Genomic DNA, 19,091 nt, shown 5'->3' with positions numbered 1-19,091 from the left:
TTTTTTTATTTTTAAGCCTATCGTCTCTTATTTCAAAAAGATGACTGCAGTCTAAATTGTAAGTTTTTAAAATAGACATATATATTTACAATATTTAAAAAATATGTATAAAAATAAAAAAAGCTCGAGGAGTCAGGACACTACGCAGGCCACGGAGCCTGATGGCCCAAAAGATCCTCCTCCTTGGGGGCCCACCTGTAATTCACGAAACGCCAACCGCTCTTATCCAGCTCGTCGGCTTCGTCCCTTTTCACCGCCGAGGAAAATGGAGGCCACCGTGTTCGCGCTCTCCTCGCCCCACGCCGCCGTCCGCCGCTCGCCGGCGAGGCCTACCGTCTCCTCTACTCGTCTCCGCCGCTTCTGCACAGGCTCCCTACACCTCCACGAGTCCTGGAGCCCCGCCTTGCGCGCCCTCTCCGCCTCCTCACCGGTGCGCTCGGGTTTCTTGGTTCTTGCTCCGGGGAAAGGTTGCATTGTTCCGATTATCTGTCAGTATATGTTCGTTTGGGGATTTTAGGGGCGGAGGGGACGGAGGAGGGGGAGCGGGCTGGTCGTGCGGGCGGAGATGTTCGGGCAGCTCACCACGGGGCTCGAGTCCGCCTGGAACAAGCTGCGCGGCGTCGGTGAGTGAGCCTCCTTATTGATTCCTACTACCGATGCCTGTATTCAGTTCTTACTTCATGCGACACTCTGGTAAGCATCATAGTGCTTCCCCTTCCTGTCCTGGGTGCTTGAATTTGGTAGAAATTGTCAATTTGCTGACTCTTGTAGCAACTAGCCAGCAAATAGTACTGCTTCCAGTCTAAAATAAGTGTCGTTTTAGGTTTAATGCAGTCAACTGTTTCAAACCTTGGTAACAAATTACTCTTTATGTATTGAGTTTGGATATTGAAAATGATACAAGTAGATTTGTCTCCAAAAATACTTTCATAATAGTATATTTTTACTATGTTTTATCAATATATTAAAAAAAGTGTCGATATCTAAAACGGCACTTATTTCGGACTAGAGGGAGTACTTCCTTTTTAAAAAAAAAAATGAGGCATGGGGTTGTGCCCCCTCCATAATGTAATTAAATTTAAAGGAAAGCCTGGTGCTAATGTCGAACATGAATACATGTAACTTTGTAATGTAGCAAGCATGAATACTAAATTACTAGTTCAGTACAGGCTTACCCAAAGGCCATTGAGCAATCATTTGTACTCATATATTTGCTTGTCGAGCCAGAGACTCAGAGCTGATCTCCATGATGTTTTTGTATGTGGGGAATGCATGAGCACATGACAAAGATTTTAGACAAAGAAACAGTTGATATTATTTAGTGTAAGGATTATGATGTTGTGTTTGGTCCTAATACTAGGTTGTGAACATAGGTATATGATTGTAAGACTATCGGTGTTATGTGACTATTAATTTCTTACATTGTTGTGTCCTTCTATGACTAACTTACAAGAATTAAGATTAACACAATGCTCTTTTCATTAAAGACGTGCTAACAAAGGAAAATATTGCCGAACCAATGCGGGACATTAGAAGAGCACTTCTGGAAGCAGATGTAAATACCTTACAGTTTCACATTTTCCTCATCAGTTCACTTTGTACCTGTGTGGTCTGAGTACTAACAGTATCTCCTGCTTTCGTCAGGTTAGTTTTCCAGTCGTGAGACGGTTTGTTTCGTTTGTTAGTGAAAAGGCTTTAGGTGCAGGTACTATCAGAGGAGTCCGACCAGACCAGCAATTAGTGAAGGTATGTTGTGACAAACTGCCATTAAGGAATTAACAATGACAAGCACACAAGTATTTGTTGGTATAATAATTTTATTTGTTTGACTTTGTTGTTCTCCACAACTTTAGATATTACTTAGCTGAAAAGTTCCCTTTTTTCTGGATGAATAGCTAAACACACTAGCAAAGAAAAATATTATAACATGCATAAACAATCTTACCTGGAATGTTATGCTAAATGAAAACATGAACACCTTGTCAAACTAATTTATGTTCTTCTAGCACAAGAAAAATAACCTAATTGGTCCTGCAGATTGTGCATGATGAACTTGTACAACTGATGGGTAGAGAAGTATCAGATCTGGTATTTGCAAAAGGTGGCCCGACAGTTATCTTACTGGCAGGTCTACAAGGTGTTGGGAAGACTACTATTTGCGCAAAGCTTGCGTTCTATTTGAAGAAACTGGTGCATTCCTCAGCCTATTATTTAGAATCATCATGCAGGGCCTTAATGCTTGATAACCTATAGATACTTATACCGGAGTTAGGTTACAGGGGAAGAGCTGTATGCTGGTTGCTGCAGATGTTTACAGGCCTGCCGCAATTGATCAACTCACTATACTGGGTAAACAGGTACCTCCTTGATGAAGTTAGCTATAGGGTGACTTGCTTTTTTGACTTCGACTAGTTGTATGTGATAGATGTAAAACTTAAGAAGCCAATGTTCCTCGGATTGTTTTGAGACCTTGAAATTAAACCCAGGATGAATGCATTACTATTTGGTACAGCTTGCCCTTGGGTTGAAATTTCTTTTGGGCATTGACAGGTGGGTGTGACAGTTTACTCAGAAGGAACTGAAGCCAAACCACCACAAATAACCAGAAATGCTGTGGAAGAGGCAAAAAGCAAAAATATTGATGCCATTGTGGTGGATACTGCTGGAAGACTGCAGGTTAGTCTTATTTGTATTTCTTTCAGCTCACAAGTTGTAAACTCATAAGGAATTCTGATCTGAACCTAATTCAATTGTACCTTTATACGAAAGGGAAATAGATATCATTCAGGTAGCATATTAACTAGCAATGTCTTTATAATTTAACTAGCATCATCAATACTAGCTGATCACCTTTTTGCCATCCAGATTGATAAAGCGATGATGGATGAATTGAAAGAAGTAAAGAGGGCAGTTAATCCCACAGAAATTCTGCTTGTTGTTGACGCCATGACTGGTCAAGAAGCTGCAGGTATCCTTCTGTTTCTTCTTGCTACTATTTAAGTCTTCTTGTTGCCAAGTGCCAACACTTTATGCACTATTTGTTGGTGCCTCAACAAGGTCAACCTGGAAATTAGTTACCGCTCTGAAATTTGACTGTTTGACGAGTTGTAATATTCTTTTGTTATTCCTGGTGTGCTCTATGGAGCATGACTTTATTCTGCTGATACTATAAAACCATATATGCTTAGTATGTACCTTCCTTTCATAGTGTCGTCACAGCCGCACAAACTGTTTATTTTCTTGCTTGCAGCACTGGTCACTACCTTCAATATCGAGATTGGTATCACTGGTGCTATACTGACTAAATTGGATGGTGATTCCAGGGGTGGAGCTGCACTAAGTGTTAAAGAGGTCATTACTTGCCAGGAACTATTTTTGCATCATATATATCAATGTTAAGAATCTCTCGTAGCACCCTTTCATGATAAGTGGATGATGCCGAGAAGATTATTGGCCACTTTTTAATATTCTTGCACTGGTTGATTAAAACTGCAGTTTCTTTCATCATTTGATAATCAGACATGTGTAGTTCCGTACTTGCTGATGGCAGTTTTCACTTGTATGACTTTTGCTGCTCTGCTCTGCTCCTACTTGTATGTTGCATTTATGAAGAGATAAAAAATCTCGTTTAAAAAAAAATGAAGAGAAAAAAATTATGCTTCATCATCATACTTCCTTTTGCACTGAATGGGCAGTCTTAAATCCTTAGCAGTTACCTTGCGGTGTCCATGCACTGTAGTAACTTCAAGCATTTCTTATTTTCAGCTGGTATAAGAGAACATCACTGCTTAATTAATCATGCAGGTCTCTGGGAAGCCCATCAAATTTGTAGGGCGAGGGGAACGATTGGAGGACCTTGAGCTTTTCTATCCTGATCGCATGGCACAGCGAGTTTTGGGAATGGGAGACGTACTTTCATTTGTTGAAAAAGCACAAGAAGTCGTAAGTATCTTGTAAAATTGCTCCTTTTGTGTGGTCCTAAGCAATATTGTGATGATTTTACGTTGTTTACAACTTTACGTCTGGTACAAATAGATGAGGCAAGAAGAAGCTGTAGAATTGCAGAAGAAGATCATGAGTGCAAAATTTGACTTCAATGACTTCTTAAAGCAATCTCAAAATGTTGCGAAAATGGGTTCCATGAGCCGCGTAATTGGAATGATTCCAGGCATGAACAAGGTACATGAATATGTGAATTAATTTGTTCTCCGACTTGACAGTTATGCATTACAGCTATGTTTAAATTTGATATGATAAATGCCAGCACTTGACGCCAGTTCTCATTCGAAACAGCTTACTCCTGCACAAATACGGGAAGCTGAGAAAAGACTTTCATTCGTGGAGTCAATGATCAATGCAATGACTGCTGGTACGTTCCTCCTGAATTTTAGCTATACATATGGAGCCCAGCTGTATGGTTACTTGTGTCATGGACATAGATGCCTGATTGTATTTATTTTTGCGTGTGCAGAGGAAAGGGAGAAGCCAGAGTTACTGGCTGAATCACGCGAGAGGAGGATAAAAGTGGCTGAGGAGTCTGGGAAGACCGAACAAGAGGTTTATTTCAGTCACCAAAAGTCCACAATGTTTTTCTTATACCAAGCCATGGAGCTAACAAGACTGCCATTTTTCACTACTAGGTGAGCCAACTGGTTGCCCAGCTTTTCCAAATGCGTGCTCAGATGCAGAAATTGATGGGTATGGTGCAAGGACAAGAAGCAATATCAGGCATGGGAGATCTCATGGACTCACTTAAAGCTGACGAGAAGGTAAACAATGTCTGTGACGGTGTGAATAATTCTGAACAGTTTTTTTAGTACTTGTTTTCTGAATTCTTGTGCATCCTTCAGGCACCTCCTGGCACTGCACGGCGGAAGAGGAGGCACGGTGAGCAGAGGCAAAGGGATCTGGATGCAGTTTTAAGCTAATATGCATTGGAGTTGAAAGTTTTGACTGGAAGTGGCTCCTGCGTGCAACACCAAATGACAAGACAGGCGTTCCTGGTCGTTTCCTTTTGAGAAACTATGCTGGGATTCAGAAGAACTGGACCATGTATTGTGAAATTCACAATGCATGCCAACTTGTGATCCTTGACGATTCATGGTTTGGCACTGGCACTAGTTGTGTTTGTCATTCATCCGGCACAATTTTTGTATATCAAGCATAGTCTCAAAAGTGAAGGCTCTTTTTTTATATAGTGAAGATGGGTTAGCTGCTGAACTGAAGCCATACTAGGTTTTGATTTGCCCAGTAAAACGGAAAGGTCTGTTTTAGGCCTTGTCAAATGTGGTTACAACTTACAAGTCCTAAAATGCCAAAAATTGTTGTGAAGGATGTCTAAATTTGTTTTGCTTAGTGTAGGTTGAGCCACTTATGTTATTTATTGGTTAATAATGATTCATGAAATACTGGAGATGGTTTGATTTTTGATGCATGATGTACTGGAGTTTGTTTGCTTGTTGCTCATGCATTTATACAACGCAGGACACGATGTTTTATTTTGTGATCAGTGGCGGACACAGAGCAGCGAGCAGCCGGGTAGAGGGGGGCTCCTCCACCTCTTTCTCCCTCTCCTTCTTCCTCTTCATGTTCTTCTTCCTCTCTTTCATCCATAGCCCTGGTGAAACCTGGTGAAGCTGTTACTCTTGGAGCTACAATTGTTGGGCATTCTTCGGACTGATTTTACCACGGCTGAGGTTTTGTTGTAAGGGTTAGATCAATCTAACGAGCTTGTCAGGTCAGGTGAAATACTTTTCATGGTACATACATGGTATACTCTACCAATTTCACAACATAGCAGGCTGAATGGTATTCTTCTAAAAAATAGTTAATCCAACATACTATGAAAATTAGATTAATGTGATTTGGAAATTTGAATGCTATAAATGGCCCCCGGATATGAAGAATATGTCCCAGTGAATGTCCCATCTTGTGTTGAAAAATGAGTTGAAGAATGCATCCTTTTTCCGAGAGCCTGTTTAGATAGGCTGAATCTGGGCCCAATCCATGTGGGTGCCCCCCCCCCCCCCCCCCGTCCAAACAGGCAGGAAAAAACGCTAGGCAGAGTAAACTTATCCAGATGCATTTACGGGTGGCTGTCTGTTGGGGTCCGATTTGTTTTTCGGTGTTGATGCGGCCTTTGGCCGTCATGCACGGCCTACGTGTTTATCGTGTCAAGAGTATGTCGATTTATTCGGTGTGCTATTCATTGGGACAAAAAAAATCTACGAAGTTTATTGAGGAGGACATCGGCTTCCAGCTGCATGCTCGGCGTGGTCTCCGACCTAAGGCGGTGGTCTGTCAAGCGGCTCCTCTGATTGCTGGCGGTGAAGGAGACCGGGGAACCTTGCAAGGACCCATATGTAATTTTATTGATCCTCAGGGGTATTTTTGTAACGATAGCTATGTAATCTTGTATATGCTTTTATGAAATGCATCCCGCTTATCTCTAAAAAAAAATTTATGGGAGACATAGAACGTGACCTCCACCGTATACTTAGATAACGCTTCATTATGCAGAATGAACTTATTCTCCTTCAACTAGCTGCAGGGGTGGATCCACCGCGGGGCAGGCGGGCTCAAGCCCTCCTACCCTATGAGCCTCCAAGTACCATAGAAGAGAAGAAAGAAGACGAAGAAGAGGAGGAAGGTCCTCTAATTGATGGTTTTTGGATATGTCACTAAGTGGCTGGGATTCTATTTTCTTTTTCCTGACTAGTGGTTGAGCAAATTTTGAAGAAATTTTATATGAGCTTTAGGTTTTTAACAATTGTGTCCCATGTGTGGGTAAAACCAAAGCACAATGGCGTCAGGGCAAACCTTGTTACCTTGGTTGTTCTGTCATTTTCCACGTTACCAAAATTTCTTCTTCTTCTCTTCCTTTTTTTACTGGCTTAATCCAAGCACTTTGTAGGTAGTAACTCTAAGTAGTTGCTAGAACCACTAGGAATTGCCGATGCCATGTTTGATCAATCCCATAAGGCTTCTAGAAGATTGTCGAGAGAAAGGCTTCTAGAAGTGGCTCATGATTGGTGTGTGTGTGGACTATGAAGCATTCAGGAGCAAACGTTGCTGTTTTACCACGTTTTGGTGCTTCAGTGATCCTCACCACTGACGTAGCTAATACCAACAAGACACCTTGTAGGCAGCAGCTCTAAGTTCTAGAAGCCTTGTCCATGGAGCCTTGTCATTCTAGGAGCTCCGAAATAGGGCAATTCAAATACCACAACGAAAAGTCAAAATGGTTTTGTGTAGTGCTAGATTCTTTTGTCCTAACAAGAAGTTTCTTCGTTTCTTACGCTTTTGTGAAAAAACATAACTTGGGTGGCCATGCATCCTTCCCTTCTAATTGGTTTTACTTTTATGCACTTGGGATGTGTACTTTAGTTCTTATATTTAGATTTACGTGCACTTACTCCTCTTTACTGATAAATGCTAAGTATATAGTCTAAAATGTTCATTTTATTATTGATGGTTTCTAAGAAATTAAGGTTTATCCTATTCATGGAAACTACCGTTTCATCACTGCTTTTAAGAAAAGAAAAACTCTGTTATTTCTGGTTCTTTACTGATTTTGATGATGTATTCATTCTTCAAGTTTCATATTATACTTGCTAAGTATTTTTACTCATGCTACCAAATGATCACGGCAACTTTGGAAGGGAGTGGTATCATGTACAACACACTTATACTAATGCTTAGTCTTCCAATAATGCATTAGAACGGTAATTGCTAGCTTGGTCTGTTAAGCAACTTAGGGTTACACTGGTTGAATATATCGGGTTCCGGCTTTGGCCGTGATGCTTGCATTCTGCTTATAGATTTTATGCCTATGAAAACTGTGTGATTTTGGTTTGTCCAGTAAAGAGGCAAATATAGGGGAAACTCTACCAAAATTTTCCCAAAAAATTTCAGACTTGGTAGGATTCAGGTATTAGATGGTGACCTTACCCGTGGATACATGAGGCATTACATAGAAGTGGCTCATGATTGGTGTGTGTGTGGGCTACGAAGCATTCAGTAGCAAGCGTTGCTGTTTTACCACGTTTTGGTGCTTCAGCGATCGCCACCACTGACGCAGCTAGTACCAACAAGACACCTTGTAGATAGTAGCACTAAATTCCAAGTTTGTTCAGGGAGCCTTGTCATTCTAGAACTCCGAAATAGGGCAATTCAAATATCACAACGAAAAGTTTAAAAAGGTTTTGTGTAGTGTTATGATAAATTCTTTTGTCCTGGCAAGAAGTTTCCTCGTTTCTTATGCTTTTGTGAAAAGCATAACTTGGGCGGCCATGCATCCTTCCCTTTCTGATTTGTTTTATGTACTAGCCGAGTCCTTTTGTCCTTTTTTACTGACTGATAGTATTCTTATTCTTTTAGACGTCTTCTTCACCATCACCAGGATTGTAATGTCCGGCTTTTCCTTGTCTGTTCTTAACGGTAGCGGCTGCTTTTTATCCAAAAAAAAAAGGGTAGCGGCTGCTAAAGACAAACAAAATATTAACCGACACCTAATAAGCCAAACTGATACTCCAATTCAAACTTTGCATCGTTGTGAAATCGATGTTATGGAATGTTGAAATCACGAGAAATTTGAGTGGAGTGATTGATATGTGATAGGAGCTGAATGTGACGTGGAGGGTGACAACACAAGTCAAAGCAGGCCAGCTTTTTGGAGCAGGTAAGAATACATGCATGAGCTGAAGTTGTACTGGCACGATGCAACTGATCGATCAACAACCCAGGAAGGACTTGGAAGTGGTACTCTTAATCTCTTCTCTTCGTCTCTTCAAAAGCAAGACAAAATTTGGAGTGATACGTCCCAATGGTCAAAGACAAACAGCCTAGTACAGTTGGCTTAACAGCTACACAATTTTTTTTTAGGTCAACAGCTACACGAAGTTGAAGCAGCAAACCCAACAGAGGTCTGCTCTACAGCGATCGACCACGATTGAAGACGTGCATACAGCTTTCTGCTGATTTGCAACTGCAGGTAAGGCACAAAAATAACAATCGCATGGAAACATAAATATCTTTCGATCCTGGCATTGCTCGTGTTTTCGTGTTCTTTTTGGTGCGATTCATGCATATGTTCATTGGAGCAAGACATGCGTTTCTTAATTTGCCGCATAACTTAACACAAGTAAAATAATCGCCGTTTGCAGTCTGAACGCATGCCCTCGATGTCTCTTTCGTCGTTCCTCTTCCAGTCGTTACCTTTCGCTAACCTTTCGGTGTCATACATCGTCAAAATGGCGACCATGAGTCTCCATGCGTGTATCAGCCCAAGACATCTGTCATCTGTGCAGTCTGTGCATGCTTTCCTCGATGCATGCCCAAGATTTTTTTCCCTCTGACAAAAGAAATGGAAGATCTTATGTCGGAATCAAACAAGGACCCACGCGAAACACACTTGAACACAGGAGGATTTTTTGGTGCGACACAAAACTTGCAATGTTTTCTAATTTTTATATTGCCAGAAGTATATGTAATTATATAGACTCTTAGGAGCTAATTACAAATGGTAACAGCCATGCAAAAATTAAACATCTACTTAACTCAGCCAAATGCAGAAAATAACTGACATGCACATGCAAATGAAATATACATGCAGTAAACTCTATGCACATGTAGAAAAGAAACGGAAATGACACTAATTCTGCTCAAGATTAATCGTGCAACAAAATCCTCTAATCTTGATACAGTCCTTTGATGCTGATGATGCCAACCTTCGCGTGGAGCTCGACCAAGGGACTTGGTGAGAATATCACCAAGTTGCTCAATTGTTCTGATGAACACAACATCGATATGGTCTTTTTCTGCACACTTCAAGATGAAATGAAACTTTATGTCGATGTACTTGCTCTGATCGTGATGCACTAAATTCTTGATCAATGAGATTATGGACTTGTTGTCTATCTTCGGAACCGGTGCGCTAGGCTCTCAGCTAAGCATGTCACTTAGAAGACACGCCAGCCACACACCCTGGCAAGCCACGGAGGCTGTGGTGATATATTCGGCCTCAAAGGACGACAGGGCTACTACCTTCTGCTTGGACGTCTGCCAGGTGACGAGCTTAGTGTCGAGAAAGAAGGTCATCCCGGAGGTGCTCTTCCTATCATCAATATCGCTAGCTATGTCAGTGTCACTGTAACCCAGCAGACACGACCACACACTCTTCTTCTTCCTGGCCGCATAGAGAATATCATATGTTCTTGTCCCTACAATATAGCGTAGTATGCGCTTGACGGCGACGAGGTGCTCTTCATGTGGCGCCTCCATGAAGCGGCTAACATAGCCTACTAAGTAGGCCAAGTCCGGCCAGGTGTGGACGAGGTACCGGAGGCTCCCGACCAGACTCTGGTAGAGAGTAGCATCGATCGGTGGGGATGACCTCAACTTGCTGAGATTGAGGTGTACCTCCATTGGAGTCTGATAAGGGACGAGGTGCTCTTCACGTGGCACCTTCATGAAGCGGCTAACATAGCCTACTGAGTAGGCCAGGTGTGGACGAGGTACCAGAGGCTCTAGACCAGACTCCGGTAGAGAGGAGCATCGATCGGTGAGGATGACCTCAACTTGCTGAGCTTGAGGCGTACCTCCATTGGAGTTTGACAGGGGTTGCTATCCACCAGCCTAGCTTTCTCCAAAATCTTCAGCACATAGGCAGATTGCTCGAGCTTGATGTCGTCTGGACTCTGGTGCACCTCGATGCCCAAGTAGTACCTAAGCTCCCAAATTCCTCATCCAGAATATGTTCTTCATCTCCCCCTTGAACTTGTGGATGTCATTGGTGTTGTCGCCGATGATGATTAGGTCATCGACATAGACGCTCACGATCAATCGACTCTTGCTTTCACCTCACGTGTACACTCCATGTTTGGAGCTGCTGTGATGAAACCTGAGTGTGAGTAGAGTGGCATCCAGCTTCTCATTCCAGGCGCGTGGTGCTTGGAGGAGACCGTAGAGCGCCTTGTGGAGACGTAGCACCTTGTTCTTGTTCTTGTACTTGTTATCAATGAAGTCAGGTGGCTACACGACGTACACCTCATCTCGAAGATCACCATTCAAGAATGTGGACTTGACATCCATACGGTGAACCTCCTAGGATTGATGTGCGACGATGGCGAGTAGGAGTTGCACCATCTCCAAATGGGTAACAGGAGGGAAGACCTCATCGAAGTCCACCCCTTATCGCTAGACTTAGCCCTTGGCGATGAGCTGCACATTGTGCTTCACAGTGTCTCCATGCTCATAGCGCTTTACTTTGTACACCCACTTTAAGCCGATTGCGTAATGACCTGCAGGGAAATCAATAAAGCTCCAGGTCTTGTTGTCAATAATTGAGTCCATCTCCTCCTGCATTGGTTTCTGTCAGCTGTCGCTCTGCTCTACTTCAGCGAAGCTGCTTGGTTCCTCGACGCTCACCATGTGAAGCTTGTCGAGGTCGAGTTGGCACGATGATGTACCCTCGTGGCATTATCGGATCGAGGATGTTATCGATGGTGTGGTAGCGCTGAGGAGCATCATCATCAACATCCACATCAAGCCTGGAGTCAGGCATGGGTGGCGTGACATGCTCGCCCGCCATAGAAGTTTGATCCTCTACAGCTGTAGGTGTCACTAGAGAATGTGTTCAGCTGTGGTCTGAGGAGATCATAAGTGTGCAATGCACTGGCTCCATAGTGACCATGTACTCCACGGTGAAGGGGCCATCTTCATTCACCTCGTGTTTCTCCACTGAGCTCTATTTCCACTATGCCGATTCGTCAACCATGAAATCACGTGTCACGTGCACACGCTTGCTGACGGGGTCGTACACCCGGCATGCCTTGGACCTACTCTCGTAGCTGACGAAGATCATCAGAGTGTTACTGTCATCGAGCTTCTTCCAATGAGGCTTCATGTTCTTGATATGCCCAGCGCAGCCGAAGGTGCGGAGGAAGTGCATTGTTGGCCGCATTCCATGCCAGGCCTCGTACGGAATCTTGCCATCGACCCTCCGAGTCGGTGCACGGTTGAGAATGAAAACAATGGTGGAGATGGCATCACCCTAGAATGTTCTAAGGAGACCCTTTGCCTTCAGCATGCTTCAGATCATGAAGACCACTGTCTGACTGCAGCGCTCAACGATCCTATTTTATTGTGAAGAATAGAGGGTCATGAGCTGCCGTTGAACATCACGCTCGGTGCAGTAGTCCCTAAACTCTACCGATGTGAACTTGTCACCATGATCGGTGCAAAGTACCTTAAGCTTCCTTCCTGACTCCACCTCCGCCATGGCCTAGAACTGCCTAATTGCCGCTGGAGCTTGGTCCTTGGTCACGAGGAGGCTAAGCCATATGTAGCGGTTCAAGTCATCCACCAGTAGCAAGAAGTAGCGGCTGCCTCTTGGTGTCGTTGGCATGATCGGCCCACAGAGGTCACCGTGCACAAGGTTAAGGACGTGCTCTGCTTCATCAGCTTGGGGAATGATCCTCGCCTTTACTTCTCGATGAGGCAGCCATCGCAGACTTGATCAATGTGATCAATCCACAGCAATTCTTGCACCATGGTCTGCTTGGAGAGCTTGCAAATGGGATTAAAAGCTGAGGTGCCCGCACCTCGCGTACTAACGCCATGCCTCCTCTGAGCCTCTTGCCGACAGACACACAGGTCATGCGATGTCGAGGCTGAGCATGTATAGCCGGCTAGGGGAGCACCTCACCCTTTCCAATAGTCATCGATCTGAGTCCCAGCACCTGGCAACCGTTCTCATCAAGCTGGCCAATGTTGATGATGTTGGTGGTGAGTCGAGGAATGAAGTACACCCCCGTGAGCGCGTGTGCTCGCTGGTCTTGCAGGCAAGCAAGATCATGTCGTGCCCCTCGATGTCAATGACGGTGTCTCAGATTCCGAGTCAATCTCAAAGAAGGCAGCGTGTGACTCGATCATGTGGTCCATAGCACCGGTGTTGAGGTACCACATCCAGTTGTGTGAATACCTTTACCTCGACCAGCCACAAATTTCATAATTGGACGTTGAACCCATTTCATATGATGGGAGTGGACATGGCAGGCGATGCGACACAAGCCTTGGCCATCAAATGCATGGGCTCGTCGTCATCGCCCTGTGTCAGGTGGGCCTCAGCCCACTTTGGCTTGCTGCACCAATCCTTGGCCTAATGGCCAAATTTGCCACTGTTTTGACATTGGTCCCGGCCACCTCTTGGTCTAGTTGCTGCAATCGTGCCCACGATTCTTGCCATGATGATGATGAGAGTCGCCATTGTCATTGTTACTGGATCCTCCCTCGCCATCGTGCTTCTTCATACGAGCTAGTCGCTCCTCCTCGGTGAGGAGTATCTTCTACCCACCATTGCCGCCCGAAGAGCCGAACTTGTATCCCTGCTCCACAGCGCGCAAGCGACTGGTCACCTCCTTGATCGAGAGCATGCTCAGATCAAGGAGTGTCTCGATGACAATGGCGACCTGCTGGACACATTCTGGAATGACCTATAGAAACTTTCATACCTCCTCAACATTAGTGACTTCATCCCCTAGTACTCAGAGCTTGTTAGCAGCTTCTGTGTATTCGCTTCTCTAACACGTTCGACACTAACACCTAGGCGTCCTTGCCGGTGTCCTTAACGACGAGAGTGGACAGCATCTCCGATGGCACACCATGGAGAATGGCGAACAGCGCTAGCCTATCATCATGGTAGTCACTACCACCTGGTTCGATTGCCTCCTAAAAGCCTTGCACCTACAGGTTCACCCGCATCACGAGCGTCCACTCGGTGTAGTTCATTCGTGTGAGTGTGGGGTAGACCACCGAGCCTAATACCTCCTTGACGATGCACTGCACGACCACCCCGCGGCCATCGTGTCATGGTGTCGTGGTCAGTGCGGAGGAGGTGTCGGTGAGCTACGACGGTCTCGGCGCGGAGGAGTTCTCGATCACGCACCCTCACGAGTCTACGACAACATAGCTGTATTTGGATCGATAATAAAGACTATGGTATCAAATATCATAATCAAACCAGGACGTACCTGAAACACACTACACAGGAAGATTTTTTTTTCCTGGGACACAAAACTTGCACTGTTTTCTGATTTTTATATTGCCAGAAGTAAAATGTAATTACATGGACTCTTAGTAGCTAATTACAAATATTATCAGCTATGTAGAAATTAAACACTTATTTAACTCAGTCTAATACAGAAAATAACCATAATGCACTTGCAAATGAAACAGCCATGCAGTACAAACTCTATATCGATCATCTCGTACGCTGTACGCAGGAGTGCAAATTCAGACGCAAGCCAACTCAAAGCAAGAAGTTTTTTAAGAAGAAATTGTCAAAAGATGCAGACATGCAGTATTGTCAGAGTCACCTGGCGAATCTTCACTTGTTCAGTGCAGCAGGACTGCAAGCCTTGCTGGGGAAGCGACGGCCGCACCAGTCAGTCTCGCAGAGTCCAAGGTCAAAAAAAGCGAACCCGCGGGAATTCAGGGTCTGCTTGGTTGCTAGCCTGAACCAAGTTGCCTGGCCTGAGCACTTGCCTGTGAGCTGCCGGACCTTTTTGGTTGCTACCCTGACCTCCTCCCTGGTCCGTTCATGCTCAGGTGTCCCTCCTCCAGTGCTCCCAGTCGACGCAGCTGCAGCTTGCGTCGCCAGATCTGGCCATGCCGGAAAGGCACCCCTAGCGCCGCCGCCGCACCCTCAGGCCTCCCTTTTCCTGAGCATGGAGCTGAGGGTAACAAACAAGGAGGCCCTCAGCTAGCTAGATAAGCCTGAGTATATATAATGTTAGGTGCTTATAACCAGATCTTTAAACAAAGAAAGTGTTATTTATTAATATAAATTTTTAATTTTTAATACAAACAAAGACTACATATGTTTACACATAGTTAGTTATCTTGTTAGCACTAATCTAAACAATAATATTTAAATAAATATTTTATTCTTCGTCTAAGCATGTGTGCCAGTATAGTTCCAAAAAATATCTATCAGTTTTTTCTACGAGCATCTCCTCTAAGAACTCGGTTGTACATGCGCTCTGAGAAGATGGCGGCTGATCCGTTCAAACGGCTGCACCATTTTTCCTTTTCTAAACCTGTCGTAAATCTCAAGGTTGTTGAGCGGCACGGATACCAACTGCCCGCCTGAATACGGTGCACCCTCTCTCTTGTGTGTCCTCTCTGCCTAAGCCCGGTCCATGGACCATTGTTAACTTCCTGAGCTGCAGTGTTGTGCAACAAGCTAGAAGGGCTCTTCTTTCCTTTCCTTTTCTTCTCCCTTGCAAGGAGGGCATCTAAGTCTATACTCATATGTTAGAAACTTTCATATATGTAAGGCTTCTCACTATGTCTTGAGATAAAATTGTTAGCTCTTAATCATCATCTTAGAGGTATAATTACTAGCCCTAAAGCATGAACACCCTAACACAGAAGTGTGATCAACATACCCGAGCTAATAGACGTCATGTAGTGTAGATTCATTGACGTAGAACCACAATAGAGATCAGTATAGCTCGGGGAAGCATAGTGCTGTGCCGGCCGTCGGAGAAGCACGTGTTGAAGTAGTCGACATCATGGTCGCTGGCGTGATGTTGTGGATGAAGTTGTGGTGGTGGACTTCACCCCGTAGCAACGTCCTTATGATCAGTTAGGGTTTATGAAGTGTGAGGGAGGTTAGGCCTATCATGAATGAATCAAGCTGGCACCGAACTCTCCCCACCTCCTGCCGTAGCAACACCCTTAGGATTGGTTAGGGTTTAGGAAGTGTGGGGGAGGTTGGGCCTATTGTGAATGAATCAAGTAGGCGCCAGACTCCCCTCTATATTATATATGGTGTTACACGAGATGAGATCGTAACTATGGAGTTAGTTGCGCCCCCATCAGGGCGCATAGGTAAGCTGGCGTAGCCCCCTCTTTTTCTTTCTTGGTTCAGTTAGGATATGTGATGTAAGAGCCGAGATCAATCCAACAAAAATCATGCTCCATTACTTAGCTTTCAGTGTAGCCTATTGTCATCATGGTCACCCTTTTGGGAACAAAGCCAGCTTCAGTTCGGAATTTTTTTTTCTAAACTTTGACCTCAAAGTTCTAGCTATTAAGTCAGCTTGATTTAAACTTTTAACATGAAATCACTCAACTGGAATTGTAACATTCAACACGAAATTATCTACCGTAAACTCAAACAGTGTCATTTCGGACTCGAAACTCTTTGTTACCCAATAGTATCAAACATAGACATGGATCATGCTTTTTTTTATCATGCCTAATTCAAATAATAATTGATATATTAGTTTCCTTTGTACCCAAAAACCACCCTCTCAAGCTGACGTGCTAAGATACCATATGGACCCCATAAAAATATTCTCTTTTGCCACTTTGAGCTCTTTTTCTACACCATGTGACATTTATTATTATTTTTGCATCTGCCGACATGGAAGAAAAATGAAAATGACCACTCTGCCCACCTCTCTCATTTCTCCATCACATCTCTCTCAGCGTCGGTGGCCACATCCCCATCCTGCCCGATCCGCCAACGCCTCCGCCTCAGCGCACTTGTCCTGGAGCCCAACGCAGCCCACGTCATTGCGTAACTCGTCAGCGCGCTCGCGCACTACCACCGCCGCAACGTCATCCACCGTGACGTCAAGCCAGACAACATCCTCCTCGGCATACGTGTAGGGAAAAGGTGGACGTGTGGAGCGTCGAGTGTTCATGTACATGACGGCCGCCGGGTACATCGAGTTGCCCCTGTTGCCTCCACCGGCAGTGCTGTCGTAGTTAAGGAGGAGGGCGAGGACGATGAAGAGGATCCACACGAGGGCAGGAAGGCGATCCCTTGCCAATGTCTTTGCCATCGCAACCGAGAAGCCGCCGAGGTGGTGCTGCCGTTTGGCGATGAGACGGCCACCGAGGTGTTCGCCGTCTGGGCTATTCATCGGGGTGTCACAGCAGACAAGGACCTCATGCGGTGGAACTCAGGGCCACCTGTGGCATCGCCCCTCATTTCTAGGTCGCCGCCGCTCGACCCCATAGTTGATGACGCTCTGCCGCAGTTCATCTTGGGGCCGCTCGTGTGTGCTGTTGCCACCCGCTACTCTCTTGCGCCTCGTCTGCCGCCCTTCCCGCTGATGCAGTGCGTGAGGATGTCGAAGGCGTCATCGAGCTGGAGTGATCGAGGGCATAAATGTCATTTCCACTTTGCTTCCAGGTCGGTAGATGAAAAAAGAAATGCCACGTGGCGTAGGAATAGAGCTCAATGTGGCAAATGAGAATGTTTTCGTGGGATAGATGGCATTTTGGCACAGCAGCTCGAGAGGGTAGCTTTTGGGAGTATGCCATCTGCTAAGTGATAAAAAATTAATTAACCCCCTAACATGGATAAGACTTCACATATTCCTACTTATTTAACAAATTTTAACCTATATTCACTTCTTAAAAAGAACAAATAATGAGAACCAACCCTTAGCTTGAGTGGTTATTGGAGGTGGTTGCACTCTATTTATCAGAGATTAAACCCTAAATTTGCTTCTTATATATCTTTAAAAAATAATTTTTTAATAATAAATAGCGTACCAGATGATAACGAAGAGTCTACGATGATGTTGTCAATTTTCAGTCTTCTTATACGTCTTCAGTAAAAAAGAAAGAGAAAATGGCGCGTCGCTCCTCTGGCAATCCCAATGCTCAAGTCAACGAAACGCAACGCCCTGCCTTTAAAACCGCGCCTCACAACGCGGAACAAACGCCTTCCGACCTTTTCGTTCCCCTTCCCACTCCACAAACCCCCGCGACGCGTTCCGCTTCCCGCATGGCCGCCGCACGCGACCTCGCCCGCGACCCGCCGGAGTCGACGCGCCTGCGCATCGGCGACGACGTCGCCTGGTCCGACATCAACGGCGTCTACGACCGCGACGACTCCCTCAAGGAGAACACCAACCCCAAGTGCCTCCTCAAGAACCACCCCGCCGCCGCCCACACCGGCGTGTCGCAGAGGTTCTCCGGCAACCTGAAGCCGACGGCGGCGCACATCATCGGCCTCCCCGGGAAGCTCGGCCAGGGCAGCGGCGGGTGCGCGCGGCGGCACCACCCGCCCGCGATGTTCCCCAAGAAGGCCAAGACCGGCGGCGGCGGGCGCACGGCCAAGGCGGCCGTCTCGGAGCCGGGCTCTCCCAAAGTGTCCTGCATCGGGAAGGTGCTCTCCGACCGCGAGCGCGCGCTCCGGCGCCACCCGCCGAGGTCTCCGGGGACGAGGCTCAGTTGCTGCGGCGGGTTCGGTTTCTTGATGCGTCGCAGCCGGTCGAGGAACAGCGCCGTGGAGTGCGTTGACCAGTCCCCGCCACCGCCTCCGCCGCTGCCGCTGCCTACGGAAGCTGCGACGAGTCGGAGGGAGACGGAGGAGGTGGAGACGGAGGTGCCGCCTCTGGCGCCGGGGCTGGGAAGCATGCGGCGGTTCGCCTCAGGGAGGCGGGCGGCGGATTGATTGACCGGCCGAGATGGAGGACGATGGACGCGTGGCGAGATCTGGGCCGTTGTACAGGTAGGTGGACGGTTTGGTTGGGTGTGGCTTTCAGTTGGTTGTTGCTGTGCTTTAGGTGTAGTTGAGCTGTGTACATACTGAAAATTAGGAATTCAGGTTTGGACTTCGGATTGGCAAATTTCTGACAATTTTGGTTCCTCTGTTTTGGCCTGTTTACAATCGTGTTGCATAGTCATCGTCTTGTCTATAACACCCAGGCATTATTCTGAAGCCTATTGATTTTTTTGTCAAATTGTTTTTGTCTGTCATGTTTCTTGTAGTGTGCTAGTACTAACTTTGTGTTGACTTCATGATTTGCAAAACTGTTGGAAAGATAGCATATTCAGATGCCACAACAAGCAGAATGGTTATGCAGTAGATGAGCTAGACAGGATTCAGAGGGCTAGACCTGAAGAATTGAATTGGTCCTTGTCACATTTCCATTTATCTTTACACTTGAACAAAATATGAAGTGTACACAACAACATATGCTCAAGCTCAAGAAATTACCCAAGAAATGGGGGCATTAGTAATCAAGAGCCACATGAAACCGAGTTCATGCGGCAATCATCAG

General features: G+C 45.5%; 2 protein-coding genes across 2 annotated transcripts; both read left to right on the top strand.

The window, feature by feature from the left end:
• The first annotated feature begins 228 nt into the window (after positions 1-228).
• On the top strand, positions 229-5,434 carry LOC133886879 (signal recognition particle subunit SRP54, chloroplastic-like). The gene is made up of 15 exons (XM_062326780.1): positions 229-430; positions 518-623; positions 1,488-1,555; positions 1,645-1,746; positions 2,038-2,190; positions 2,280-2,357; positions 2,551-2,676; positions 2,866-2,968; positions 3,251-3,351; positions 3,805-3,942; positions 4,036-4,179; positions 4,294-4,369; positions 4,472-4,557; positions 4,641-4,769; positions 4,851-5,434. The coding sequence occupies exons 1-15, from the start codon at positions 266-268 to the stop codon at positions 4,926-4,928; spliced, it is 1,653 nt and encodes a 550-aa protein (XP_062182764.1). The 5' UTR covers positions 229-265; the 3' UTR covers positions 4,929-5,434.
• A 12,293-nt stretch (positions 5,435-17,727) lies between these two features.
• Positions 17,728-18,770, top strand: LOC133887169 (uncharacterized). Its single transcript, XM_062327112.1, has one exon. It carries the CDS (start codon positions 17,810-17,812, stop codon positions 18,479-18,481), a length of 672 nt encoding a protein of 223 aa, XP_062183096.1. The 5' UTR covers positions 17,728-17,809; the 3' UTR covers positions 18,482-18,770.
• Positions 18,771-19,091: the final 321 nt, after the last annotated feature.

The sequence above is a fragment of the Phragmites australis genome, chromosome 12 (assembly GCF_958298935.1).
Source record: "Phragmites australis chromosome 12, lpPhrAust1.1, whole genome shotgun sequence".
Taxonomy (NCBI): Eukaryota; Viridiplantae; Streptophyta; class Magnoliopsida; order Poales; family Poaceae; genus Phragmites; species Phragmites australis.
Note: the sequence above shows the minus strand (reverse complement) of the source record. Positions and strands in the feature narration are given on the sequence as shown.

Excerpts from the sequence above, each read along its gene's own strand:
- LOC133886879 (XM_062326780.1), top strand. The coding sequence starts at position 266 with ATGGAGGCCACCGTGTTCGCGCTCTCCTCGCCCCACGCCGCCGTCCGC. Across the intron at positions 431-517 it reads CCCTCTCCGCCTCCTCACCG|GGGCGGAGGGGACGGAGGAG; the intron begins GTGCGCTCGGGT and ends TGGGGATTTTAG. Across the intron at positions 4,180-4,293 it reads TGATTCCAGGCATGAACAAG|CTTACTCCTGCACAAATACG; the intron begins GTACATGAATAT and ends CATTCGAAACAG.
- LOC133887169 (XM_062327112.1), top strand. The coding sequence starts at position 17,810 with ATGGCCGCCGCACGCGACCTCGCCCGCGACCCGCCGGAGTCGACGCGC.